This window comes from Filicampus tigris, chromosome 3, assembly GCF_054856515.1.
Source record: "Filicampus tigris isolate MCC_2025a chromosome 3, RoL_Ftig_1.0, whole genome shotgun sequence".
NCBI classification, from domain to species: Eukaryota; Metazoa; Chordata; class Actinopteri; order Syngnathiformes; family Syngnathidae; genus Filicampus; species Filicampus tigris.
The window spans coordinates 841,497-864,484 of NC_141219.1; the positions used below are offsets into that span (position 1 = coordinate 841,497).

At 43.2% G+C, this 22,988-nt stretch overlaps 3 protein-coding genes across 4 annotated transcripts; all 3 read right to left on the reverse strand.

Moving 5' to 3' along the window:
- Window positions 1–789: 789 nt before the first annotated feature.
- LOC147149516 (uncharacterized) lies at window positions 790–5,116 on the reverse strand. Of its 2 annotated transcripts, XM_086026509.1 has the most exons (3): window positions 4,412–5,116; window positions 2,646–2,682; window positions 790–2,280 (listed from the first exon to the last, which is right to left on the reverse strand). In XM_086026509.1, the coding sequence occupies exons 1-3, from the start codon at window positions 4,427–4,429 to the stop codon at window positions 914–916; spliced, it is 1,422 nt and encodes a 473-aa protein (XP_085882635.1). In that variant the 5' UTR covers window positions 4,430–5,116; the 3' UTR covers window positions 790–913. The 2 variants fall into 2 exon arrangements, with proteins under 2 accessions (XP_085882635.1, XP_085882634.1); XM_086026508.1 differs by lacking the exon at window positions 2,646–2,682.
- A 352-nt stretch (window positions 5,117–5,468) lies between these two features.
- LOC147149517 (uncharacterized) lies at window positions 5,469–18,407 on the reverse strand. The gene is made up of 5 exons (XM_086026495.1): window positions 17,469–18,407; window positions 13,937–14,103; window positions 12,897–12,945; window positions 10,284–12,769; window positions 5,469–8,919 (listed from the first exon to the last, which is right to left on the reverse strand). Exons 1-5 carry the CDS (start codon window positions 17,716–17,718, stop codon window positions 6,823–6,825), a joined length of 5,049 nt encoding a protein of 1,682 aa, XP_085882621.1. The 5' UTR covers window positions 17,719–18,407; the 3' UTR covers window positions 5,469–6,822.
- Window positions 18,408–19,945: 1,538 nt separating this feature from the next.
- On the reverse strand, window positions 19,946–22,878 carry LOC147149518 (uncharacterized). The gene is made up of 2 exons (XM_086026513.1): window positions 22,452–22,878; window positions 19,946–21,623 (listed from the first exon to the last, which is right to left on the reverse strand). Exons 1-2 carry the CDS (start codon window positions 22,570–22,572, stop codon window positions 20,284–20,286), a joined length of 1,461 nt encoding a protein of 486 aa, XP_085882639.1. The 5' UTR covers window positions 22,573–22,878; the 3' UTR covers window positions 19,946–20,283.
- Between the last annotated feature and the right edge of the window lie 110 nt (window positions 22,879–22,988).

Below are 22,988 nucleotides of genomic sequence, written 5' to 3' on the forward strand. Positions count from 1 at the left end.
ATGTTTGCCGTCAATGTTATACCATCATGGCTACATTATGCCGCCGTCCCTGTGTGACCTCTGTGATCTTTGCTGCTGTAACAATGAAAATTTCCCAACTGTGGGATCAATAAAGGCATTCTTATCTTATCTTAAAGGTCAAAGTGAGCAGGAGCTCAATCCAATCCAAGCAGACAGCCTCTTTGCTCCGCTTGATTGATTATGATTATAATTGATTATATCATAACCGTGTCAGCGAGCAGTTAGGCTCGCAGTCTGTTGCCCTGGTAACTGTCTGACCGCATTTAAATTTCAAGTCTGTTGAACCTCCTTTCTGGGCCAACGTTATGTTTAACCAAATAAGCAAAACACGAAGCGTGACACAGACGGGCAAGGTCCCTTGTTGACTATTAAAAGGGAACAAGTACATGTGTGCACGTGTCGTTTTTTTTTTAATTGTAGTAAAATACATTTTTACATCATTCACATTTCATTCACCAAAAACAGTCACTTTGTAATCTTATGATTCACTCACGCCAAGTATACTTAACACTGTGCATTATTTTTGTCCCAGTGCAGCTGACAAAAATCCCCAAATAAATGGAAACGTGCGTTGCCAGTTCTTGTTTTGAAAAGTCATTCCGATGTACGTTGTACAATTCAATTGTTCTGCCCTGGAAAATGAACGCTTCGGAGAAACTGGCAAAAGACTCACATTAATGATACCCAAGCCCATGTTGGGAGTATGTCAACTTTTGTAATAACACTCCCAATGTGGGGGAGGGCAGATACAGTACATCACACCGTGGGTCTTTTGTCATTGATGAATTTATTGATTTACCATCATAAAATGCAGTGTCGTATTTCATCTGGGCCCACAAATACACTTTGCAGCTCACCACAGTCAGTGAGCTTCTTCAGTCGAGTTACAGCTTCATTGATCACTGCTGTTCTCACCCGTGCACTTGTGTCTCGTAACGTAAGCCTTGCTTAAGAATCTTTTATCGCAAACACGGCAACTGAATGGTTTCTCTCCTGTATGCTTTCTTGTGTGGGTTGTTAAATTTGCCTTTGTCGACATTCTTTGACCACAAACTGAGCAGGCAAAAGGTTTCTCGCCAGTATGTGTTCTTGCGTGCCTTGTTAGGTTTCCCCTTACAGAGAACCTTTTATCGCAAACTAAGCAGGCAAATGTTTTTTGTCCAGTGTGCGTTCTAGTGTGTGTGATTAAACTGGTCTGTAAAGTGAATTTTTCTTCACAAAATGAGCAGGCAAAAGGTTTCTGTTCCGTGTGTGTTCTTGTGTGTCTGGTTAAATTTGGCTTTGTCGAGAAACTTTGATCACAAACTGTGCAGACAAAAGGTTTCTCTCCGGTGTGTGTTCTTGTGTGTCTTCTTAAGTTTCCCCTTACAGAGAATCTTTGACCACAAAGCAAGCATGCAAAAGGTTTTTCTCCAGTGTGTGTTCTTGTGTGTGTCGTTAAATTAGACTTCTGAGTAAATTGCTTGCCACAAACTGTGCAGACAAAGGGTTTCTCCTCTGTGTGGGTTCTCGTGTGTTTTTTCAAATTTGTCTTTTGAGTAAATCTTTTACCACAAAATGAGCACTCAAAAGGTTTCTCCTCAGTGTGCGTTCTTGTGTGTATTTTTAAGTTTTCCCGAAAAGAAAATCGTTGAGCACAAACTGAGCAGGCAAAAGGTTTCTCTCCAGTGTGTATTCTCATGTGTTCTTTCAAAACCCGCTTGGTGCTTAATGTTTTCCCACACTCCGAACATTTCCAGTGTTTTTTGTCAGTGTGACATGTCACGTCTTTTAAGTATTCCTCCTCCTCCTCCTCCTCCTCCTCCTCTTCATCTTCATAGTCATCATCATTGTCGTCATCATCGTTATCATCCTCATCTTCGTCATCATCATCATCATCAGGAGAGTGTGCTGACATGTCGTCACTATCTGATAGTGGAGCAAAGAGGCTGTCAGCTTGTGACCCTCTCCAGTGGTCTCCATTACCTGTGGTTGTCATGCGTTGCCGTTGGCTCCGGCTTCGGAGCTCCGCCCCTCTATTTTTCTCACTTTGACCGTCGTCATTATCATCACCCTCCAAATAGACAACGGTCAATGGCAAATTGGTGATGTCTTCCTCCTCCTCTTTGATGTGGGGGCTCTCTGGCTCCTCTTCTTCATCTTCTGTATTGTAGTGAGGCTCGTCTTCCTCTTTAACATCGAGGGGCTCTTCCTCCTCTTCCTCTTTAATATGGAGGTACTCTGGTTCCTGTTGATCAGGGGCAAGATCCTCAATGATGTCTGCGGGACGCAAGACAAAACATGTGGTTTGGTCAAGTTAGGCTTATATCATATGTATCAAATCAATTCCCCCCACTGAAATATCATTCAACTGATCTGAACCCTGATCTGGTTTTTAATTTTAAAAAAGCACTGCATTGTAAAATATAAACACAATGGGGCATCATTAACCCCAGAACACCAACGTTAAAATTCGTAACATCATCTCTAAAGTCGGGCAGATTTAACCCGATATAATATCACGGATAAAATTCTGTTTTCATCAATGTATGTAAAAGTACAACACTGTATGCCAAATTGGAAGTTGTCTTCTATAATTTCCCAATACAAAATATCACATAAAGAAAGAAAAAAAACAAAATCACCTGGCGTTAGTGTCCAAGGGTTAAGGTGTTTTGCCACCTGCCAAACAAGGTGATTTTAGTCAAGGAAAACTAACACAATAACTAAAGCTAAAAACATTTTACTTCATGAAATCAAATAAAAACAAAAATGCTTTCAACAACAAAACCTAACTGAAACTACATTTTACGTTTATAAAACTAAAACTAAGTATAATTTATAGCGAAAAGGGACTTTGTTTTTGTCTTTAACTTAATCAATGAGCCTTTGTGGTTGCTTTGAAATGTGGTTTCAAACATATTTATTTTGGTATTAGGCGCAAGAAGGGCGTTCAAAGAGTCGTCTGGGAGTTGTCGTCCTCTTAATGTGTGTCGCACACAAGCGACGTCAACAAGCAGCAGCCAATTAAAAAGCACCACCAGAAGACGGCGCTCGCAAATGATATGTTTGCGTGTTTGACTTTTGGCTCCCCTGCTTTTGTCATTTAACTCAGCCTGAAATGCAATGCTAGGTAAATACTGTATAGTCTTTTCTTTTTGGTGTCATACATGAAACAAAATTTTTAAAAAAAAAACAGTACACTACACTCAATGGGAATTCAAGCCACAAATCCACTATAGAAGTTGGCAACTAGGCAAACAAGGCATCCGAGCTTGATTTAATGACGGGTGTGATGAATTAAAGTTTAGAAGCAGTAGTGTGCACTACACTTATTGTAACTCAAAACCTGTGCACCCTGATACAGTACCTGTATTTGATTTGTGGATGGATGGTTATTTTCAAAACATTGTCAAAATAATATTTTTTTGTTGAATTCTCACAACACAATAAATACTACGAAATACTTTGGGTTTTTTTGGTCTTGGACATTTACATATGCCTCCCAATTGTCGTAGATCTACGTGAAACCTACGACCTGGGGTGCTTTGCTAAAAATTGAAAAGGGGCGCGACTAAGCCATTTTGAAGAAACTGCAGACTAAAGCACTTAAATGCAAGCTCAACAAACGCTTTTGTGCTCAAAATTTCCTCTTACATGCTTGTAATTGTGGCACAAATGAACGGCATACTGTAGCCACTGCCTACAGCACGCAGAATGCCCTTTGCTTCCTGATTTTTTTCTATTTTACATTTTATTGACAGTAATCAAAATTGATATTGACCACACGTCTACCGTCTATCACGATATATACTTTTGTTGAATTTGTATTGCCCAGTTCTACAAGACGGTCAAGCCAGCCGCTGCAACAATTGTTCATGCTATGCTTTATGGTAACGCGGCGAGAAGACCAATTTCAAAATACTATCGAAACCAAATAAAACATGGACATCAACTCCTTGTATGCTTTTATTCTGAAGTTGTTCCTGGTAGCGCGTGGTGACCTGGCGACTGACTGACTGTCAACGCCATCCTGAAATTCTATAATCATATTTCAATAATAGACATATAGGTGATCAATTTAACTGAATGGATAGAAGTGTTAGGAGTTAAAAAAAAACCTGGAGAATTAAGGACCATGTTGAAACAATCTTCAATTAAACATAAGGGGGTAGAACTACACACGTTTTTGGTTAATGTGGTTGGTGTTGAGCCTTTTCTGATTATCAAATAAAAATAAAAACAGAACCATAGGAGAGTAAACGGATAGAACCCGATGGAACAGCAAGCATTTGTTGAACAGTGTTGAAGATGTTGCATCATTTTCTCCGGGAAGTTCCAAATATTTATTATTGAATGTAATGTACGGACATTCATGAATATGCCATTTAAGAGCATTAAATGAACTAACCTGCTCCGCGGAACACATCTCGAGGCTGCTGGCCAACAAAGTGCTGTTGTCGACGTTGTGGCTCTTTTTCCTCTGTCGTTCCAGAAAGTTCCTCCTTACACTCCGTCGTCTTTTTTGTACACATTTTCAGACGATAATCACAACGCCTTACTCTCGCACTTGAGCTCTAATTAGCAATGTGATGCTTAGAAAGGCGTCTCTTTGTCGCGGCTAGCAAGCTAGGCTAGCTCAAGTGGCTTCGAGAAACGAGTTTATCCGGGCACGAAGATTGAACAATTTAAGTTCAGCAGTGATGGACGTCCTTGTGTTGAGGCTTCAGTGCGTTCACTTCTAATTCGGCAAGAGTTGCTAAATTAAGCTCGTATGGTTTTACATTTGAAAATAAGCAAACAAACGTTCATGGTTTAGCAGCAGTAGTAGTGCCAAGTCCACTTGGACAAATGTCCCAGGATTCTTTGCGCGTCCGTGACGCGAAGCCAGGATGAACTCAACTTCCCCAAATTAAAGACGTCGTGTTTACTAATTTGTAGTAGTACTTATTTGAACACCCAATTAAACATGTTGAACCTCTGGGACCGCCAAAACGCTTAATGTTGTTTAAAATAATCGGCGTTAGTAGGCCAAATGCTGAATGTGGATCTAATGCAGGGGAAAGGAACTCCGCTTCGTCAAGCGCCGTATTCCGTCCGTTTACCTCCTCCAACACGCTTGATTCAACTGGTCATGATCATGATGATACGCTTTACGAGGGTCATTCGATGGACAGTGTCAGGTGACTTTTTCCATCCAAAGTCTTCTTAATGTAGAAGCGTACGTTTATTTTATTTTATTGGGAATTAGCAGTTTTGATATAAAAGCTCATTGTTTTGCATTCAATTCTACAATTATTCAAAATGTCTGACTTGAAAATTGACTTAACAGCCGTACGCCAATGGCAGAAATGTGCTGGGACATTACGTAGAGAGAAGAGTTAGAAAGCGCTAAAGGAACTCATCGTGTCACATGAAAAACACGTGCAGTCATTACACACAACATAAAACAAAGGAAAACAATCAAATCAAAGTTGTTGAGAGAATATTTATTGTTCACAATAGAAATGCCTTTTGCAAAACAATGAAAAAAAAATCCTATTCAGTACTAGTACAAAAAAATAAACATAAATGGATTTGACCTTAAAGTTGAAGTCAACCCAGACATTTTTTTTTTTCAAGAGTGTGTTCTATGCAGGCTCAATAGTTGAAACAAGGCATTCTGATAAATATTGTGTTTGTGGAACAAGGGTTTATCCAGCCGTTTTAAGACATCTCCAGCTGCAACCATTTTGTCACTTGTCGACTAAAATTGACTTCACAGTTGCAACGACCAATCACAGCTCGCCTGTTTTCTGAAGCTGAGCCATGACTGGTCGTTACCTGAGCAACCGTGATGTCATTTGCAGTCGACAGAAGGGGACAAAATGTCCGCCCCTTTAGATGGCTAAAAACGGGTAGATTTTGCCGCTTAGCTCATAATGGTTTCCTCACATCATGACGTGTGATCAATTTTGAGGTGCTGACTTTTCGTTGAGACACCTGCACTCTACTTGGGCCTCATTCAGTAATAAGTGCTGAGAAATGTTCTGACTTGTAGCACAAGTGGAACGTATACGCAAAATGAGCATCAAATTCATGACACGTGTGAACTGGCCCATTTTCTTTGCTCCTGTGTAGGAAAAAAGAACAGCATATCTAAATGCGAGCACCAACATTTCAACCATAAACTTCCTCTCAGCATCCTTTAGTAGATATTTGTTGATTTGGTAAGTTTGTGTTTATGTTGTTGTACTACAACTTATCAATTGACGTTCACCAGTTTTTATGAGAGCTGCACGTTATTGGAAAAACAGGCGATATCGATATTATTGCGAAATTTTACAGGTACCGTACCTAAAGAAATGACCATTTTATTATCTAATGAAAACAACCTTTTTGAGCTAATTAATTGTAATTACCGTCGATAATGTCCAACCATCGGGTGGCGATATAAATTGAAATTTGCAAGGTCAAGTTCAGATAAAAGCGTACAATTCCAGAAGAAAATTATTGCATGTCTTTGCAATATGCATATTGCATGGGCCAATATGGCGACATCAATATTTTGTTCGACATATTGTGCAGCTCTAGTTGTTATGCAAACATTTCTGGGAATGTCTCAGACATCTCCAACAAATTAGAGACAAAATGTAATTAATTTCATCACTTATTTTACAGATTGTGTTAATAAAACTAACACACTGTACATTAAAAATAAGTAAACAAGACCACAGATTTTCTTGATGTAAACATCAAACAACAACAATTGTTGTTGTGACAAAAAAAAACCCCACCCACGAGCGACATTTGTATGCTGAAAGAAACCTGGCAGGATTCCTCTCACTGCACTTTATGTACGTTTTTAACATGCTTCTTCAAGTGTCCCGACTGTGTAAAGTGTTTAGGGCAATGTGGGCAAGAATGTGGTTTCTCTCCCGTATGGATGTACTTGTGTCTTTTCAGGTTGTTCTGGTCGAAAAATCCTTTGCCACAATACGGGCACCAGTGCCTTTTCTCCCCACTATGCCACCTGAGATGCGCGTTGAGCTCTACACTCCTTACAAACTTCTTTTCACACAAATGGCAGTGGAATGGTTTCTCCCCTGTATGGGTTCGTATGTGGGTCTCCACGTCTCGCTTTGTGAAGAATGCTTTGTTGCAGAGCTGGCAGACAAAGGGCTTGTGTTTGCCATGGACCATCTGCAGATGTTTGTTGAGGCCAAAGCCATAGACAAAGCCCTTCCCGCACTGCTGGCAAATATGCAGCCTGCCATTGCGATGAACTGTGCCGTGCCGTTTCAGACCCTTGGCGTCGGGAAAGCTCTTCCCGCAGTGTGAGCAACGGAACGGTCTGTGACCGCTATGGAGGCTGACGTGGCTCTCCAGGGCAGCGGCGCTGCTCAGAACACGGCCGCATTGCGCACACTGGTTCTTCAGCAGCTTCTTGCCGGCGGCGGACCGCGGCTGCGCGCCCGGCGCTTGCGGCCGCGGCGCTTTGCTGCCTCGCGCTTTCGGACGAGTGCAAACGCTTGGAGGAGAACGTTTGCTTGCCGTTTTGTCATGATGGCTAAAGACCTGCTTCGTTTTCTGTGCACCATCCTTAGCTTTTGCTGCTTTGGCTAATTTCTTTGCCTTCCGTGCCTTCACGTTATTTTCTTGCACAGGAGACCTTTGACTTAAACTCGACTTCTTGGCAGCGCTTTCTCCAGCACCATTTTTTGCCAATTTCGGTGACCGAGCGCTTGGGGAAAACCTTTCCCCAAGTAACCAAGTGGATTCTCTTTTGGGGGTTTGTTCTCCTTTGGAGAAGTTGCAACTCCTGAGAGTGTCCGAATGGCAAGGTTTAGGTCTGGGATCATTTTGAATGAAACTGGACTCAGTCTGACCGACAGGAGGCAACTGGGACTTTTGGGGGCGAGTATGATCTTTAGTCAATGTCATGTTTGAAGGAGAAGGCAAAGTCTTTTCATGGGCACACAGGTCTGGAGGACAATTTGAATGGGTCTTTTTAACATTGGCACGTTCTTCGGGAGGGGGCGACCTCTTGCGACTCTCGGCTGGGTATTTCGTCTTTAAACGAGGGTCGCCGCCCTGAGTGGCACTTGACTCGGGACACGCAGTTGCAGCTTTCCACATTATTGGGCTAACCTCATCTTTACTCGCGCTCGGCTTTCCAGCGACGGCAGCGGGACGTGTTGTTTGCGCAAGACAACGTTTCGCTTCAGGAAAACTCCGATGAGAATCCCCCAAGTTTTCTGCGGAATCTCCTGTTTTCACAGAGACAACATTTTTGGTGCATGGGTTGGATGTCAAACCACTAAGCAGGCTTAACGTTGTCCTTGTCATGTCAGTTGTGCCTGAAGTTGAAGTAGAACGTGGACATGTCCCCGATTCAGATGCTTCGCACGCAGAATCTTCTGTCGGGCTCACGCGGGTGACTTTGCTTTCGGCGTGCGGCAGAGGGTCGACAACTGATGTGCTGTCTGTAGTGTCTAATTTTAGAGAGAGCCTCAACAAGCTTACAATTGGTTTTCGGGGGATAACAGACACAGGCTCAAATGTAGTCTTACTTTCAGGGTAAGCCATGTTTGTGCCCTGCTGATTGCCGAGACATATTTTGGATGAATCCGTTTGTGTCGGCGGCCCCCCGGGACTCGCGGGACTGGCTGTGTTTGTTGTGCAAACAGGGATAGGCTCCCGGGCACACTGCACTTCCGTTGCACTAACGTTCTCTGATCTCGGCTTCTGGGACCTTTCGGGGACATACATTGTTTCTCTAAGAGGCTGTGGGTTTGCTTTTGCTCTTTTGGCCTGTGAGCGCGTTTTCAAGTGAAACCCGAGACGGGCAAAAAAGGACTTTCTACGTGAGTCGCTCCTGTGATCGATACTGGTCCCTTCACACGAACTTTGGCCATCTGCAGACTCATTGCTCGACGTCTACAACACAAGAAGACGGCGTGTTATTCATTTCTGTTGTATCATGCAGAAAGAGTTACAGCATTATCAGTAATGACTTACTTAGAAGATGAATAATAATAATAATAATGCATTCGATCCATCTAGCGCTTTTCTGCACACTCAAAGACACATTACAATGGCTACATTACTCATGCACTCACACATTCACGCTCTGGATAAGATTACATTTGTACTAGCCATTGAACTGATTACTTTTACAGGGTTTCTGCAGGTATCTGAAAATGACATTCAATACTTTTTAGAGCCGTGTTTAATGCAACTTCAAACACATTTTCTGCCCACATCCTACCGCATGGACGCACACGCGCACGTGCATACCTGTACGGCTGTCGGTCGATTACATTTCTAAATCATAAATCCAGATTTCCAGAGTTTAGGCCTAAAGCGCCCGGCTCAACGTCTCCCCAAAAGCTATGGGCGACCATAGAATGACCCTCTTAAACCTGAGCTTCACCCACAAAATCAACACCTCCCAAATAATTGATATCTCAGCCCCTGTAGCAGATACAAACATCATTCCAAAAGAATTTGAGAGCTTGGACATGTGGCGTTCACACAAGGCCTGAGGCTATTATTATTTAATGATTCAAATCAAATGTGTATATTTTTCATGCTCTTGTTCATTGCTAAAAGTGGACAAATGTTAAGCTAAATACACGTTTTTTTGAAAACTTGATTGATACAGTCATTTTAAAGTAGTTTGTAGATAAAGTTTTTTTTATGTCAAAAAGATATACTACACAATTAACAGGAGTGTAAAACATTGAGTCCAATTTTTGTTGAAGAACAGTACATTTTTCTTTTCAAACTAAGAGCAAATGAATTAGAACATGAAGGAACTGATGGACTCCTGTCCATTTTCTACGTTGTAAATTACAACTAGTCACCAGACGCCACAATTATATATTTTATCATATTTATTTTTGCTAAATTCTGTTATACTGACTATATTTATATCAATGTAATGCCATTTGTGACGCTGCTTTCCTGCAAACGAGTCAGAAATAAGACCAATGACGTTACACAAGCTACGGTCAAGAGCTGCTGATTCAATTATGCCCCAGATGGAAAGAACAAGTGACAAGCTGGGCTCTCTACGGGCACCCCTTTGAGAGCTGTGGCGACCTAGCTTGGTGCTAACTGCCAATCCGCAGCCTACCAATGGTGTTTTCATTTAATGAATGCTCATGGACATTGTCTTGAATGCTTCTTAATGCCATTTGAGGCCTTACATTTCACAAAATCCATTTCATGACTTGCAATGCTTTTCAATGACCCGCAGGAAGCCTGTTTGAGACTAAGGGTAGTGACTTGTGCATTACCTTTTTGGTGTCTTGAACTACAGGCGTCACTGCCAACTGTGCAAGGAACTGAGTTTTGGTCATTTGTGAGTGAGGTTCATGGAGGTCCTTGGTGATGGGGGTTAATTGGAAAGGATCGCAAAAGTCATTTGGTGAAACAAAATCCTTCGGTGCATCGTTGATGACTTTGTCATCCGGAGTGACAGTCTCACATGCTTGGTCAGATACAGGCGAAAGCTCGGCCTTGTCCGAGTCTATGGTTGTTTTCACCAAAACCGGTTCCGACACGTCGGAAGATATAGAGGGTGGCGAAGCAGGGGGTGGTGCCTCTCTCAAAATGGAGCTTGGCACTGCCTTCTGAGATATTGAAGAGACATTTGAAGTCCCAGCAACAAACATGTCTTTTGATTTGGGACACGCGCCGGTCGATACCGCCGGCACAACCGATGGACAGACTATGGTTTTTGATGCCCGGTGATTGATCGAAGATGAGGTGCTGTCTGGTGGGACGACTTCGCATTCCTTTTCAGACGAACGCATTTGTGAAACCAAAACGGATCCGGTGGTCAATCCCGGATATGACAGCCTTTTTATTCTAATTACTGGAACGGATGGCAAAGAATTTACTGCAGCATTCACCGTTGACCAAGTTGCTGCTTGCTCCCCAGGAGTCATTTGTGAACTTTCACAAACGCTCGTTGGCTGTGACAAGCGCCGCTCCGGTTGCGGGGATGACAATGGGCAGGTTAACGGTACACTCTCAGCTACCAACGCTGCTGGCTGTTCCCCAGGAGTCATTTCTGAACTTTCACCAGCGCTTTCCGCCGGCGACGACCACTCCAGTTGCAGGCATGACAACGGGCAGACTATTTGTACGCACTCGGATGACAACGCTGCTGCGGTTTGTCCCGCGGGGGTTATTTCGGGACTTTCACAAATGCTCGCGGGCCGCGACAGACATTCCGCTTGCGGGGATGACAACCGGGATAAAATAAACGGCGTGTGCGCGGTTAACAATGTTTCCCTTTCATCCGCGGTCACCTGAGCACCGGGGTTCGGGTGCCGTGATGACGACATCGCGACGGCTGGTCCGACTGAATTCTGGTTCGTAGGTTCAACAAGTGCCTCGCACACTTGCGGTTGGCTTGCCACATCATCTGCACTCGTACGAATTATTATCGTGATTTTTTTGCACGGGGCCGGCGGGTCTGAGCTTTGTTCTGTTGGGCTGATCGTTGCTTGAGACATGGCAAGGGGAGCGGCTGCTGTAGAGGTCACCCCATTTCTCCTTTGAGAAAGTCCAGCGGAGAGTGAAGATGCTAGTGGTGTGCACTTATGTTGGGCAGCAGCAACTGTTGACACAACAGCTGAAATCTGCTTTGGGGACAGTGGGGCAATCGTAGCTCGTGGATTAGTGCATGGCGATTTGGAAAAAACAAAGATTTTTTTGGGGGCCAGGTCCGAGCCCGCCGTTGTCTCCAACGGTTCCGCCGATATACTCGCGGGAAGGGCAGTGCGCCGCTCAAGTGATTTGCTTGCTGTAGCGGTCAACAATGACGTCGGTGTCACGTCAGAAGATTCAGCGACGCGCTTTGGTTGGGGCACTGTCGAAACGCTCACGAGAGACTGAGAATCGCTGGATTGTGTTGCACAAGTGTCAAAAAGCGTCTCATTTGTTGACGCCTGTTCTGCGCCATCGCCACTTAGACCGGTGGTTGCTGGCGACTGTGATGCCAATGCTTGGGGAGGTAGCGGCGATTGCGCAACAGATGGCAGGGTAACCACAGAGCGAGTCCACTGCTCTGGGGCCGTTGCCCTTTCTTGCGCGGAGGTACGATTGTTGGACTGATCCATCGCTTCGACGAGCAGCATGGCATCCCGCAGCATTGCCGAGCTTTGATGCATCCCGAGCGGACGCAATAGCGCTTGTGGTGATGAAGGTGCTGGACTACGAGACGGATTCTCGGCTTCATCGTGCGATGCGCCATCAGCGACAGTTGAAGCTAACAAAAGTGTTCCCTTTGGGGACTTTGGCAGGTGTTTCACTTTTTCTGAGGGTTGTTTTCTTTTATTTCTGCTTTGGTTTACTCGCACCTCTGCTTCCCGCTTGGTCTTCTCTTCCACCAAGCCGCATTTTATTTGCTCTCCCGGCGCTTTGTCCAGAATTGTTGGCCGAAGGTTTTGTTTGCGGATCGCCCTTTGGTCAAATGACGGCGGCTTCATTTGAACCCGTGACGCCTCCGACTGCCGAGTGCCCAATGCAGCTAATCTTTGACCAGCGTCGGATGCCACTTCCATGTTGTCATTTGTTGTCGCATGGACGCTATGGTAACTGACTGCCTCTATTGACTGATTCGGTGCCACGTGTAAATTGCGGTCCTCTTCCAAACTAGGGTGAACTGTGGTCACTTGAGTGCCCTGGCTTTTCTTGAGCGCTTTCTTTGAACATTGCTGGTCAATCTCAGGGCCTTCGGTTTCATTTGCACACGCAGATGGTGCTGGAGGATCTAGGAAAAGTACATGGGCAAATCATAAAAGGGACTTGAGATTGATAAGACGTTTAGAGTTTGTAAACCTTTTCAAGTACGACTTTAAAATGTCTGTCAATATTCTCAGTCCGTTTTTACTTCTCACCTGCAAGTGCACACAATAGGTTTCTGCTGACAACAGTGGGTTCCGAATCCTTTCAAATAAACAGAAGAAAAAATAAATATTACATATAGTTTTAGAGCAAGACACAAACAACAGAAAATAGTCAAGTCATTTTTACTTTATAGAGCACCAATTCATGGAAAAGGTGAAGCAAAACCTAAACAACTCAAGCCTTATTACAACTCACTCACTAGGACCGACTGCTGTCATGCCAGAAATACAGCGGTACCTCTACTTACGAACGTCTCTAAATACGAAATTTTCAAGTTCGTCATTCGCCCCTCGGGCCATGAGGTGCACCGATAGTTTGACGTGAATTACAAACGAGAAAAGGAAAAAAAAGGAGAAAATCGGGTTTTTCTGTCCATACAAATGAAGCAAGAGATAATAGAAAAGTATGAAAAGGGGATGCGTGTGGTTGATCTCGCCAAAGAATATGACCGTAATGTATCGACAGTCGCCACGTTATTAAATCATACATGTTTTGATGCATTTTTATGCTTTATAAAACATTTATGTATGAATATTGGGGGGCTTGGAACGGATTAGGGCATTTACATGGAAAACACGTCTCTACTTACAAACTTTTCTACTGAAGAAAGTTCTTCCAGAACCAATTAATTTCGTAAGTAGAGGTACCACTGTAGTCACACCTCAGCAATTACACAGAGGTTTGTTTAAAAGGTTGAATACAGAAAGAATACATCCAACATATAAATAAACTGTAAGCATGCCAAAATGTGAATGTAGCCAAGTGACAAAAGATACACTTTATTAGTTTGGAGTTCCTTCTACAGCCGGTTCGGAATGAATGATTTGTGACTTAGGCTACTGCCCACCATAAATGCCACCAAAAATACGGTAACCGTAAAGCACTTTGAATTGTCCGGTGTACAAATTTCACTCTTGAAATGTGCTTGCCTTGCCTTGCGTCCAGATGTACACTGGCGGCCGCTGTGATATCCAGATCAACACAGCGTTTGAACAAGTTGTCGACTTTTTGCTACAGGACATGTACGCACCTCGTGTTTTGAAAGTGAAACTGTCGGGCTTGAATTTCCTTCTTTTGCAGCGTCATCATCGTGGTTGTTGAGCAGGAGGTACAACGTTTCCTCTTCATTACATTGTTTGCCTTCTTCATTTATGACTTGCCCCACTGGTTCCACTAGCAGAAAAAGCTGGCCAAGGTCTGCAAACATTTACACAAAGACAAAATGAATATTCTTTAGTGCATGGATCATATCACCGGAACAAGGTACAGTGGCTAGGGAAAGTATTCAGACCCCTTGGAATTTTTCACTTTCTGTGTCATTGCGGCCATTTGCCAAAATCCAAAAAGTTCATTTTATTTCTCAATGTACACTCAGCATTCTTAATCTTAACTTGAAAAATCTGAAATGTAGACATTATTGCAAATTTTTGAAAAAAGAAAAGCTGAAATATCATCTGGTCAGACGTATTCAGACCCCTTGCAGTGACCTACATATTTAACCCATCAACCCATTAAGGATGGGAGTGCACAACCGTCTTTCTACCCTTAAAGCCTGGAGAGCATATACGTCATTTTCTTTTTTTTTTATTCAATATTTCTTCTCTTAACCAATGAAATGCATCATACTATACACGTGACGGTGTCATGAGCCCGCAGAGGATGTTCTGGAATTCTGGAATTGGAGTCATAATGGCGGACGCCATCGAACGCGGGAGCTTTGAAATGAGTAAGGGCAGCGATATAGACGATGCGCTTGTGGACTTTGAACCAGTGGAACCAGTCGAACGTGATACGATATGGTTCGTAGACAATGACGATATCGACGTCTTTGTAACAAAATAGAGAACGGTAATTACCACTTAATTTTTATAATTAAAAATAGTGCTTCTCTTACACCGACACTTTATTTTTACATCTTGGATTGAAACAGTAAAGTTGGAATAAACTCGGGCCTGTGTTAAAGACACATTTCCAAGGTCTCAAAATCTTTTGGAATTACAATATGTTTCTGTCTGCTACAGGGGCTAAGATATGAATGATTTTGTAGGTGTTGAATTTCTGGGAAAACTTCAGGTTTTCAAGGGTAATTCCAAAGGCGACCGACGGTTTTGGGGAGCTGTTGAGCCAGGCGCTTTAGGCTTTAATGGGTTAATAAGGCCAAAAGCGCCTGGCTCAACACTATTATTATTCTTACACATCCTCCGTTCTGTTACAAAGACGCCAACATCGTCATTGTCTACAAACCATATCATATCACGTTCGACTGCTTCCACTGGTTCAAAGTCCACAAGCGCGTCATCTATATATCACTTCCGTTACTCATTTCAGAGGTCCCGCGACCGCGGCCTCCGCCATTATGACTCGGAGGAATTCAGGAGCATCCTCCGCGGGCTCACGACACCGTCACGTGTACATTCTGACGCATTTCATTGGTTAAGAGACCGAGAATTCAATAATAAATAGAAAATGACGTATACGCTCTCCCGGCTTTAAGGGTAGAAAGACACAACGGCGCTCCCGGCTCTAGTGGGAGAAACGCGGTTCTGCGCTCCCACCCTTAATGCGTTAACTCACATGCTGGCCATTTCTTCTGATCCCCCTTGAGATGTTTCTGCTCCTTTATTGGAGTCCAGCTGTGTTGAATTCAACTGATTGGACTTGAGTAGGAAAGGCACACACCTGTCTAGCTAAGACCTCACAGCTCACAGTGCACGTCAGAGCAAATCATCCAATCGTGAGGTCGAAAGGGCCGCCCGCGGAGATCAGAGACACAATTGTGGCAAGGCACACATCTGGCCAAGGTTACAAAAAAATTTCTGCAGCACTCACAGTGGCCTCCATAATCCTCAAATGGAACAAGTTGGGGACGAGCACAACTTTTCCTCGACCTGGCCGTTCTGCCAAACTGAGAAATCGTGGGAGGGAGAAGAGAGCCTTGGTGAGAGAAGTCAACGAGAGCCCAAAGATCACTGTGGCTTGCAGTCGAGAGATGGGACGGAGAAAGTTCCACAAAGTCAACTGTCACTGCAGCCCTCCCTCCACCGGTCGGCCGGGGCTTTATGGCAGAGTGGCCCGACACAAGGAAGCCTCGCCCGCATTGAGTTTGCCGAAAAACATATGAAGGACTCCCAGACTATGAGAAATAAAATTCTCTGCTCTGATGAGACCAAGATTGAACTTTTTGCTGTTAATCGTAAGCGCCTGGTATGTTTGGAGAAACCCTGGCACTGCTCATCACCTGCCCAATACAATCCCGACAGTGAAACGTGGTGGTGGGAGGGAGCATCGTGTTGTGGAGGTGTTTTTCAGCTGCAGGGACAGGACGGCCGGTTGCAATTGAAGGAAGGACGAATGCGGCCAAGTACAGAGGAAAAGCCCTTCCAGAGTGCTCAGGACCTCACACTGGGCCGGCCCAAGATTCACCTTTTCGACAGGACAATGACCCCAAGCATGCAACGAAAATAACAAAGGAGTTGCTTCACAGCAACTCTGTGACACTTCTTGGGGCACAGAGTTGTTGTGAAGCCATTTTAAAATGAAACCGTTTTAAAACCTGAAAAGGTGTGGCCTTTGCCACCCAAATCTTGCAACTGGAATTGTGACTGCATAATTTACTAGAAAATTGGCTCTTGGCATGTAATCGCCCGGGTTGCCAAAATATGGCAGTCTCTTACGGTTTTGAAAAATGTATTCTACACTCTGTGTTAACAAAATTTGTTCAACTAATTATCACAGACAAAAAGAAGGGCTTTAAGATATGTGCCTCTTCTCAAAATCACACGTACAGTATGTAAGTCAATATTCTTCCTTTACGGAAATATAATCAATGTAATAATAAATAAGCCTGGTTGTGTGCGATATTGTATCAGGGTTAAAAGTATTTCCGATTATTTGAGCTGTGAATAAACACAGACCACAATGTTGTATATTTAAGTTCTTGGTTTTAACAAACATATTTGCCATTATGTCCGTAAAAAAAAGTACAAACAAAGGCTCACAGTTCATATATGGGGATGATTAATGGGTCCCTTTTCTACATCATACCTTAATAGAATCAAACGCTATCATCATTTCTGGCGAATCTTTGCAACCAAATGTAGTTCATATTTAGTTGGCAGAAATCTTTAACTGGTCTCATTCTCCTTTTGACGTTTTCAAGCACTGCGGTATTCGGGAAAGACGTTTCTGGTGCACGTCATCAGGATGGAGTTAAACGTTGCTGGGAAATCATGGCTGCTTCAAAAGCTCTTGAATGTGGAAGGCAACGTGCACATAGGAACATGATGTTCATGGAATTGTTGGCGTTGATCTCGGAATAATTGCAAATCTTTGTCGTACAACCTACGGCTCATGCTTGGCTCATACTTGGCTGTCGTTGTTCGCCAAAGCCAATAAACAACGGATACAACGTCACGGCGCTCCGTACAAAGACCCCAACGAGGGTCACACTTAAGCGAAAGTACTCACGTCTAACAAAATGAGTTTCACGCATAGTTTTGAGAGATGAAGCATCGCATACTTTTCTGTAGCATTTTGAGAAGGCTACTAGCATGTCAACTCACCACATTGAACGGCTGAATCCTGCATCGTCGAAAGGCTACTTTGACCAGAGTGACTGATCGCAAAGGTTTTCGCTTCCGCCTTTTGTCTGCATGTAGTTTTGAGGGCCTCGTTCTCCGCCTTCAGCTTGGATATTTCAGCCTTTAATTCGACAACCACCGTTTCAAAAAGTTTGGTAGTTTCCGCGATAGTGCTTTTCACCAGAACCTCCATAAAGGAGGCGTACTTTGTCTGAAAGTGGTCCGTTGACATGGTGGCACGTTATCCTTTCGCTTGAGTTCGGAAAAACGGCTCCACTTGGCACGGTTGGCTTCGTCGAAATGCGGCGTGCGTGACATCCGTCTTCAAAATGGCTGCCAGACGTTTAAAGCCCTACGTCACATTTGCTCCTAGTCTTTGTTTATTGTCAAGTAGGTGGCGCAGTACCGCCACCTACTGTGCTGGAGGGAGTGTGGTCGCCTATGCCTGCCTACTGACACTGCCCGATGCCTATATGACAGTACAGCAGTTGCCTACTTCCTAATATTGGACTTTCGTGAAGTATCTGGAATCAGGGTTGGGAGGGTTACTTTAAAAATCTATTCTGATACAGATACTAGTTACCTGTGTGCTGTGTGTGACTTTCCCTGCGGCCAACGGGTACACGCTTTGAACAGTCTGATTTACAAGCCCACTTAAGATAAATCAATTAAATTTCCATGATATTATGTATCATTCTGGAACGAAGCTTCCTTCGGTCTTCTTCCAAGCAGGGACCCCTTATAAACTTAGTCCGTTGACAACTTTTTTCCCGTTGCGATTGTGGGAGGTGTTCCCGCACCCTCTAACACAGCAACAGTTTACCAAATTTCGAGACAGTATTTCGGCCGCCTAAATATGACAATCAGTCAGAGAGAACACCGCGACAGAGTGCGTCTTGCGTTTGTGCGCTGACACGAGTGTAAACAATCATCCCGAGACATTCAAAATGGCGGATACGCCGACGATGACGCCGCCGATGACGCGACATGCACGACCGCTATTGGTCACTTGCCCGTGTAACAAGAAACGACGCAGCAAACGTTTAATCTCTGTTGGAGAATCTCACAGACTCACACTGCACATTGCTTGACAAATGCGAAGCGAGTTCAAGGCTTTTGCTCTGTTTATATTCAAATACGATTCATGTACTGTTCTTTTCTCGTTTCTTTCCTTTTATGCAGCACCAAACGACATCACGCATTAGCCTTAGTAAAGTGCTCAATCGAGAGATAAAAATAGAGCATCATTATCTTTTGTCATTGCACAGTGTAGTTAGTTTCTAGTTAGAAGCGGGTGATATGTTTTGAACTGTGCTTCAACATGTACAGGGGAAAGTTCAGGAGCCTTTTGGATCCGTTCTGAAGGGGATTACCGACAATTCACTGCTGTACGCCAGTCTACTGGGTTTTGAAGGGTCGCATGCTCCAAGCAGACCAGCAGAAACTCATCCATGCTTTTGTCTCCAGTAGACTTGATTCTCGTAACGGTCTTCTTACTGGTCTCCTTCAAAAGAGCATCAGACAGCCGCAGCTCATTCAGAAAGCTGCAGCTCGGGTTCTGACCACAAAGAGATCGGAACGTGTTACTCCGGTTCTAATGGCTTTACACTGGCTCCCAATTAGCCGTGGAATAGTTTTTAAAATTTTACTACTGGTCTATAAATCTTTGAATGGTTTGGGTCCTGAAGACATTCATGAAATGCTGATTGAAGATAAACCCTGTAGAGATCTGAGATCCGGTCAATTGGTGGAGCCCAGAGCTGTAAGTAAACATGGCGAAGCGACATTTAGCTGTTATGCTGCACACCAACAGAATACGCTGCCAACAGAAGTGAAGTCAGCCCCGAGTGTAAAAAGACAGCTTTTTTTCTCATACCCTAAAGGCCCTCTAAACAATTTTAAATCATGTTTTTTTTTTCATTTCTATATTTTAAAAAGCTTCTTTTATTTAGAACCCCTCTTTTATTTCTTTACTTTGAAATGTTTTTAACGTTTTCTCTTAATGTGTTTAAATGTTGTCAACATAAATTCTGGTCATTTTTTGTAAGCTTACTGTCTTCTGCAAATCTTCATTCCTCTCCTTTCCAGCGCATGACTCCTCCACCTGCTCCCTGCTTTGACCGCAGATAACAATGCCATCTGCAAACACCACGGTCCATGGGAATTCCAGTCTGACCTCATCTGTCAGCGTAGCCATCACTATTGCAAAGAGGAAGCGTCTTAGAGCGGATCCCTGATGCAGCCCAACCTACAACTTTAACTCCTCTCTCACACCTACAGCACACCACTGTTCTTCCTACCTGGTTATTGTGAGGAATGATGAACATGGTCGTTGTCTTCACCTACAGTACCCAAATAACTCGCAATTTCAAAAAGATTGGTGACCCCCAAATCAAAGCAATTTAAATGTTTACAAGAGTAAAGATCGTAGTTTGACAAACCAACCCGCAGATAAGGAGAACGCTTTTCTCACGTTTGAACGTGATTTCCTTTATTTCAACAGTGATGCAATTAGCCATCCTAACAACACTGCGTATCTACATTTTCTTTGGCACCACTTAAGGGCTAATGAAGAGCAAATAAACTAAGCTCCATGACTGTTCTTGCAATGACATGTGCAGAGTCATCAACGTTCACACAGCGAGAGAAAAGGAAAAGCTGAGCCTTCCAATTTTCGAAACCAAAAACAGTGGGGAAAACAAGGCATTTTTTTAATGAAAAAGTGCAGAGCATGAACCCAAGTGGTCGTAAAGCAGGTCCTTTGTAGAGCCAGCATCTGCTGAAAAGTGACTATGGGTTAGAAAGCGTCAGTGATTCCCAATTGTAACCTAGACTGAGAGTCTTCTGCTGCTTCACTGGCTGCTGCTCTTCTTTCACCGGCACATGTTTCTTTGTCTTCGGCGTGCGTTCTTGTGTGCATTCTTAAAGATGACCTTCGAGAGAATGATCTGTCACAAACCAGGCAGAGATAGGGCTTCTCCCCGGTGTGCGTTTTCATGTGTTGAGTCAAATTTGAAGGCGCACTGAAACTTGAGTTGCAAACTGTGCAGGTGCAAGGTTTCTCGCCAGTGTGTGTTCGTGTGTGCATTGTCAAACTTGCCTTTTTAGAGAATCTTTTACCACAAATTGAACAGGAAAAAGACTTTTCTCTTGTGTGCGTTCTTGAGTGTATTATTAACTCTCCTCTGTCAATGTATCTTTTGCCACAAACTGAGCAGGCAAATGGTTTTTCTCCATTGTGACTTCTTGTATGTGTTGTTAAATTTGCCTTTAAAGAGAAAATTTCACCGCAAACTGAGCAGGTAAAAGTTTTTTCTCCGGAATGTGTTCTTGTGTGTATGTTTAAATCTCCATTCTGACTGAATCTTTTGCCACAAACTGAGCATACAAAAGGTTTCTCCCCTGTGTGTGTTCTTATGTGCGTTGTTAATCCTGTCTTTAAAAAGAATCTTCTACCACATACTAAGCAGGCAAAAGGTTTTTCTCCATTGTGTCTGCTTCGTGTGTGAGTTGTTAAGTTTGCCTTTAAAGAGAACCTTTTCCCACAAACTAAGCAAGCGAAAGGTTTTTCTCCGGTGTGTGTTCTAGTGTGCCTTGTTAAACCGGTCTTTAAAAAGAATCTTTTTCCACAAACTAAGCAGGCAAAGGTTTTTTCTCCATTGTGTCTGCTTCTCGTGTGCGTAGTTAGACCTGCCTTTAAAGAGAACCTTTCGCCACAAACTGAGCAGACAAAAGGTTTCTCTCCTGTGTGTGTTTTTGTGTGTCTAGTCAATGAGAACTTGTTGGAAAACATTTTACCACAGTGTGAACATTTGAGGAATTTCTTGTCAGTGTGATGCGTCATTTGACCTTTAGAGGGTTCCTCATCGTTACAAGAGTGCGACCTTACGTCGTCACCTTCTGATAGTGAAGTTAAGAGGCCATTTAATTGCGATCTTCCGTCACCTTCTTCACGCTTCACAACACCAGTCAAAGGAAACTTGGTGATTTCATCCTCCTGATCTTCTTCTTTAATGTGCCAGACCTCTGGCACTCCTTCATTTCTCAAGTGAGATAAATTTGGCTCCTCCTCCTCCTCCTCCTCCTCCTTGATTTGGGGGTACTGCTGCTGCTCAGGACAAAGATATTTACTGACGTCTGCAAAACAAGACAAACACACATGATTTGGTTAACTTTAGCTTCGCTCAGTCAAGTCTCATGTTGAGACTACGATGTTGTGCATCATTGTTTAAACATGCTGTTCCCACGGCCATGTGCTGTTTGCAAAGAAAATTGAGCCTCCGTTTTTGAGGGTCTAAACCTGGGCAAATACTAATGATACTTTACACACAAAAGGCCTGGCAAAAACATTTACATTTTAGAGGGTTATTCTCCGATGTGCCAGTAGCCCAACTTGGCCAGGGTTTTGAGGTCCCTTAATAGCCGCTCTCGTATAAATTATGACTGCAAAAAACAATTGTTTTTGTAATAGATTATTTTTGGGGGTTTGGTCTGTAACATGTCAGAAAATGTAAAATGCAAAAATGTGAATCATTCTTCAAAGTAAAATCTGATTGCAACTGTGTTATTTTGTTTGAACACAAAGACAGTCTGTTTTCAAGAACGGCTACAGAAAAATCAACAAACATTTACTTTTGAGAGGCAGGAATCAGAGGATTTGGATTATTTTAAGATGAAAATGGCTCAAAACGATTAAGCAATTATCAAAACTAGTTGTCCATTAATTTGATGATTGATCAATTGTGGAATTAATTGACTAACTTTGACACATCTACATGCAATGTAGTACACAATATATTCAATGTGTAAAAAAATTATTTGTGTCGATGTATGGCATTAATTGTGATTGAAAACACAAGTTAATCAGGAATATTCGAATGAATTACTTGCACATATGTGACTTAATTACTAACAGTACCACCTTAGCAAAGTAGTTATTAAACAAGTGAGAGGAAGTGCACAAACCTGATCTGTGTAACACACGACGAGGTTGTTTGAAAACAGCGTTCAATCTTTGTCCATCGAGCTCTTTTGACGGATAAAGTTCCTCCTCGTACTCTTTTTCTTTCACGCTCTTTGCACACATTTTCACACGACAACAACAGCACGTTCCGCTGAGCGATGTGTTGCTAACAAAAGCTTGCCTCGACTGTATTGGCAGTTAGCATCTTAGCGAAAATAGGCTTAAGATAGGCCGAGAAGCTTTAACGTGCACCAAACGGACACGAAAATTGAACTCATGTTTCAGTCCAGTAAAGTAGAGATAGACGTCATGTGTCAAGGCTGCAGTGCGTCCAGTACTAACTCGGGGACAATTACTTAGTAAAGCTAATTTGGTATCATAAAGAATGCGGAAGTATATCTGACTTGAAAGTAGTACGGCAACGCTACTTGGACAAACTACGTGCCACGTTTACGAACCCGTGAATCCTTTAACGGTAATAGTACACAGTTCCTGTCAGCGAGCACAGCGATTGTCTAATCATTTGGTTGACTAAGAAC

Bases quoted from the DNA above. Each gene is read 5' to 3' on its own strand.
- LOC147149517 (XM_086026495.1), bottom strand. From the start codon at position 17,718: ATGTCAACGGACCACTTTCAGACAAAGTACGCCTCCTTTATGGAGGTT. The intron at 14,104-17,468 runs GTGAGTTGACAT...AAATGTTTGCAG, and splicing joins GGATTCAGCCGTTCAATGTG to ACCTTGGCCAGCTTTTTCTG. The intron at 12,770-12,896 runs GTGAGAAGTAAA...TACTTTTCCTAG, and splicing joins CCTATTGTGTGCACTTGCAG to ATCCTCCAGCACCATCTGCG.
- LOC147149518 (XM_086026513.1), bottom strand. From the start codon at position 22,572: ATGTGTGCAAAGAGCGTGAAAGAAAAAGAGTACGAGGAGGAACTTTAT. The intron at 21,624-22,451 runs GTTTGTGCACTT...CTTGTTTTGCAG, and splicing joins TCGTGTGTTACACAGATCAG to ACGTCAGTAAATATCTTTGT.
- LOC147149516 (XM_086026508.1), bottom strand. From the start codon at position 4,535: ATGTGTACAAAAAAGACGACGGAGTGTAAGGAGGAACTTTCTGGAACG. The intron at 2,281-4,411 runs GTTAGTTCATTT...TGCGTCCCGCAG, and splicing joins AGATGTGTTCCGCGGAGCAG to ACATCATTGAGGATCTTGCC.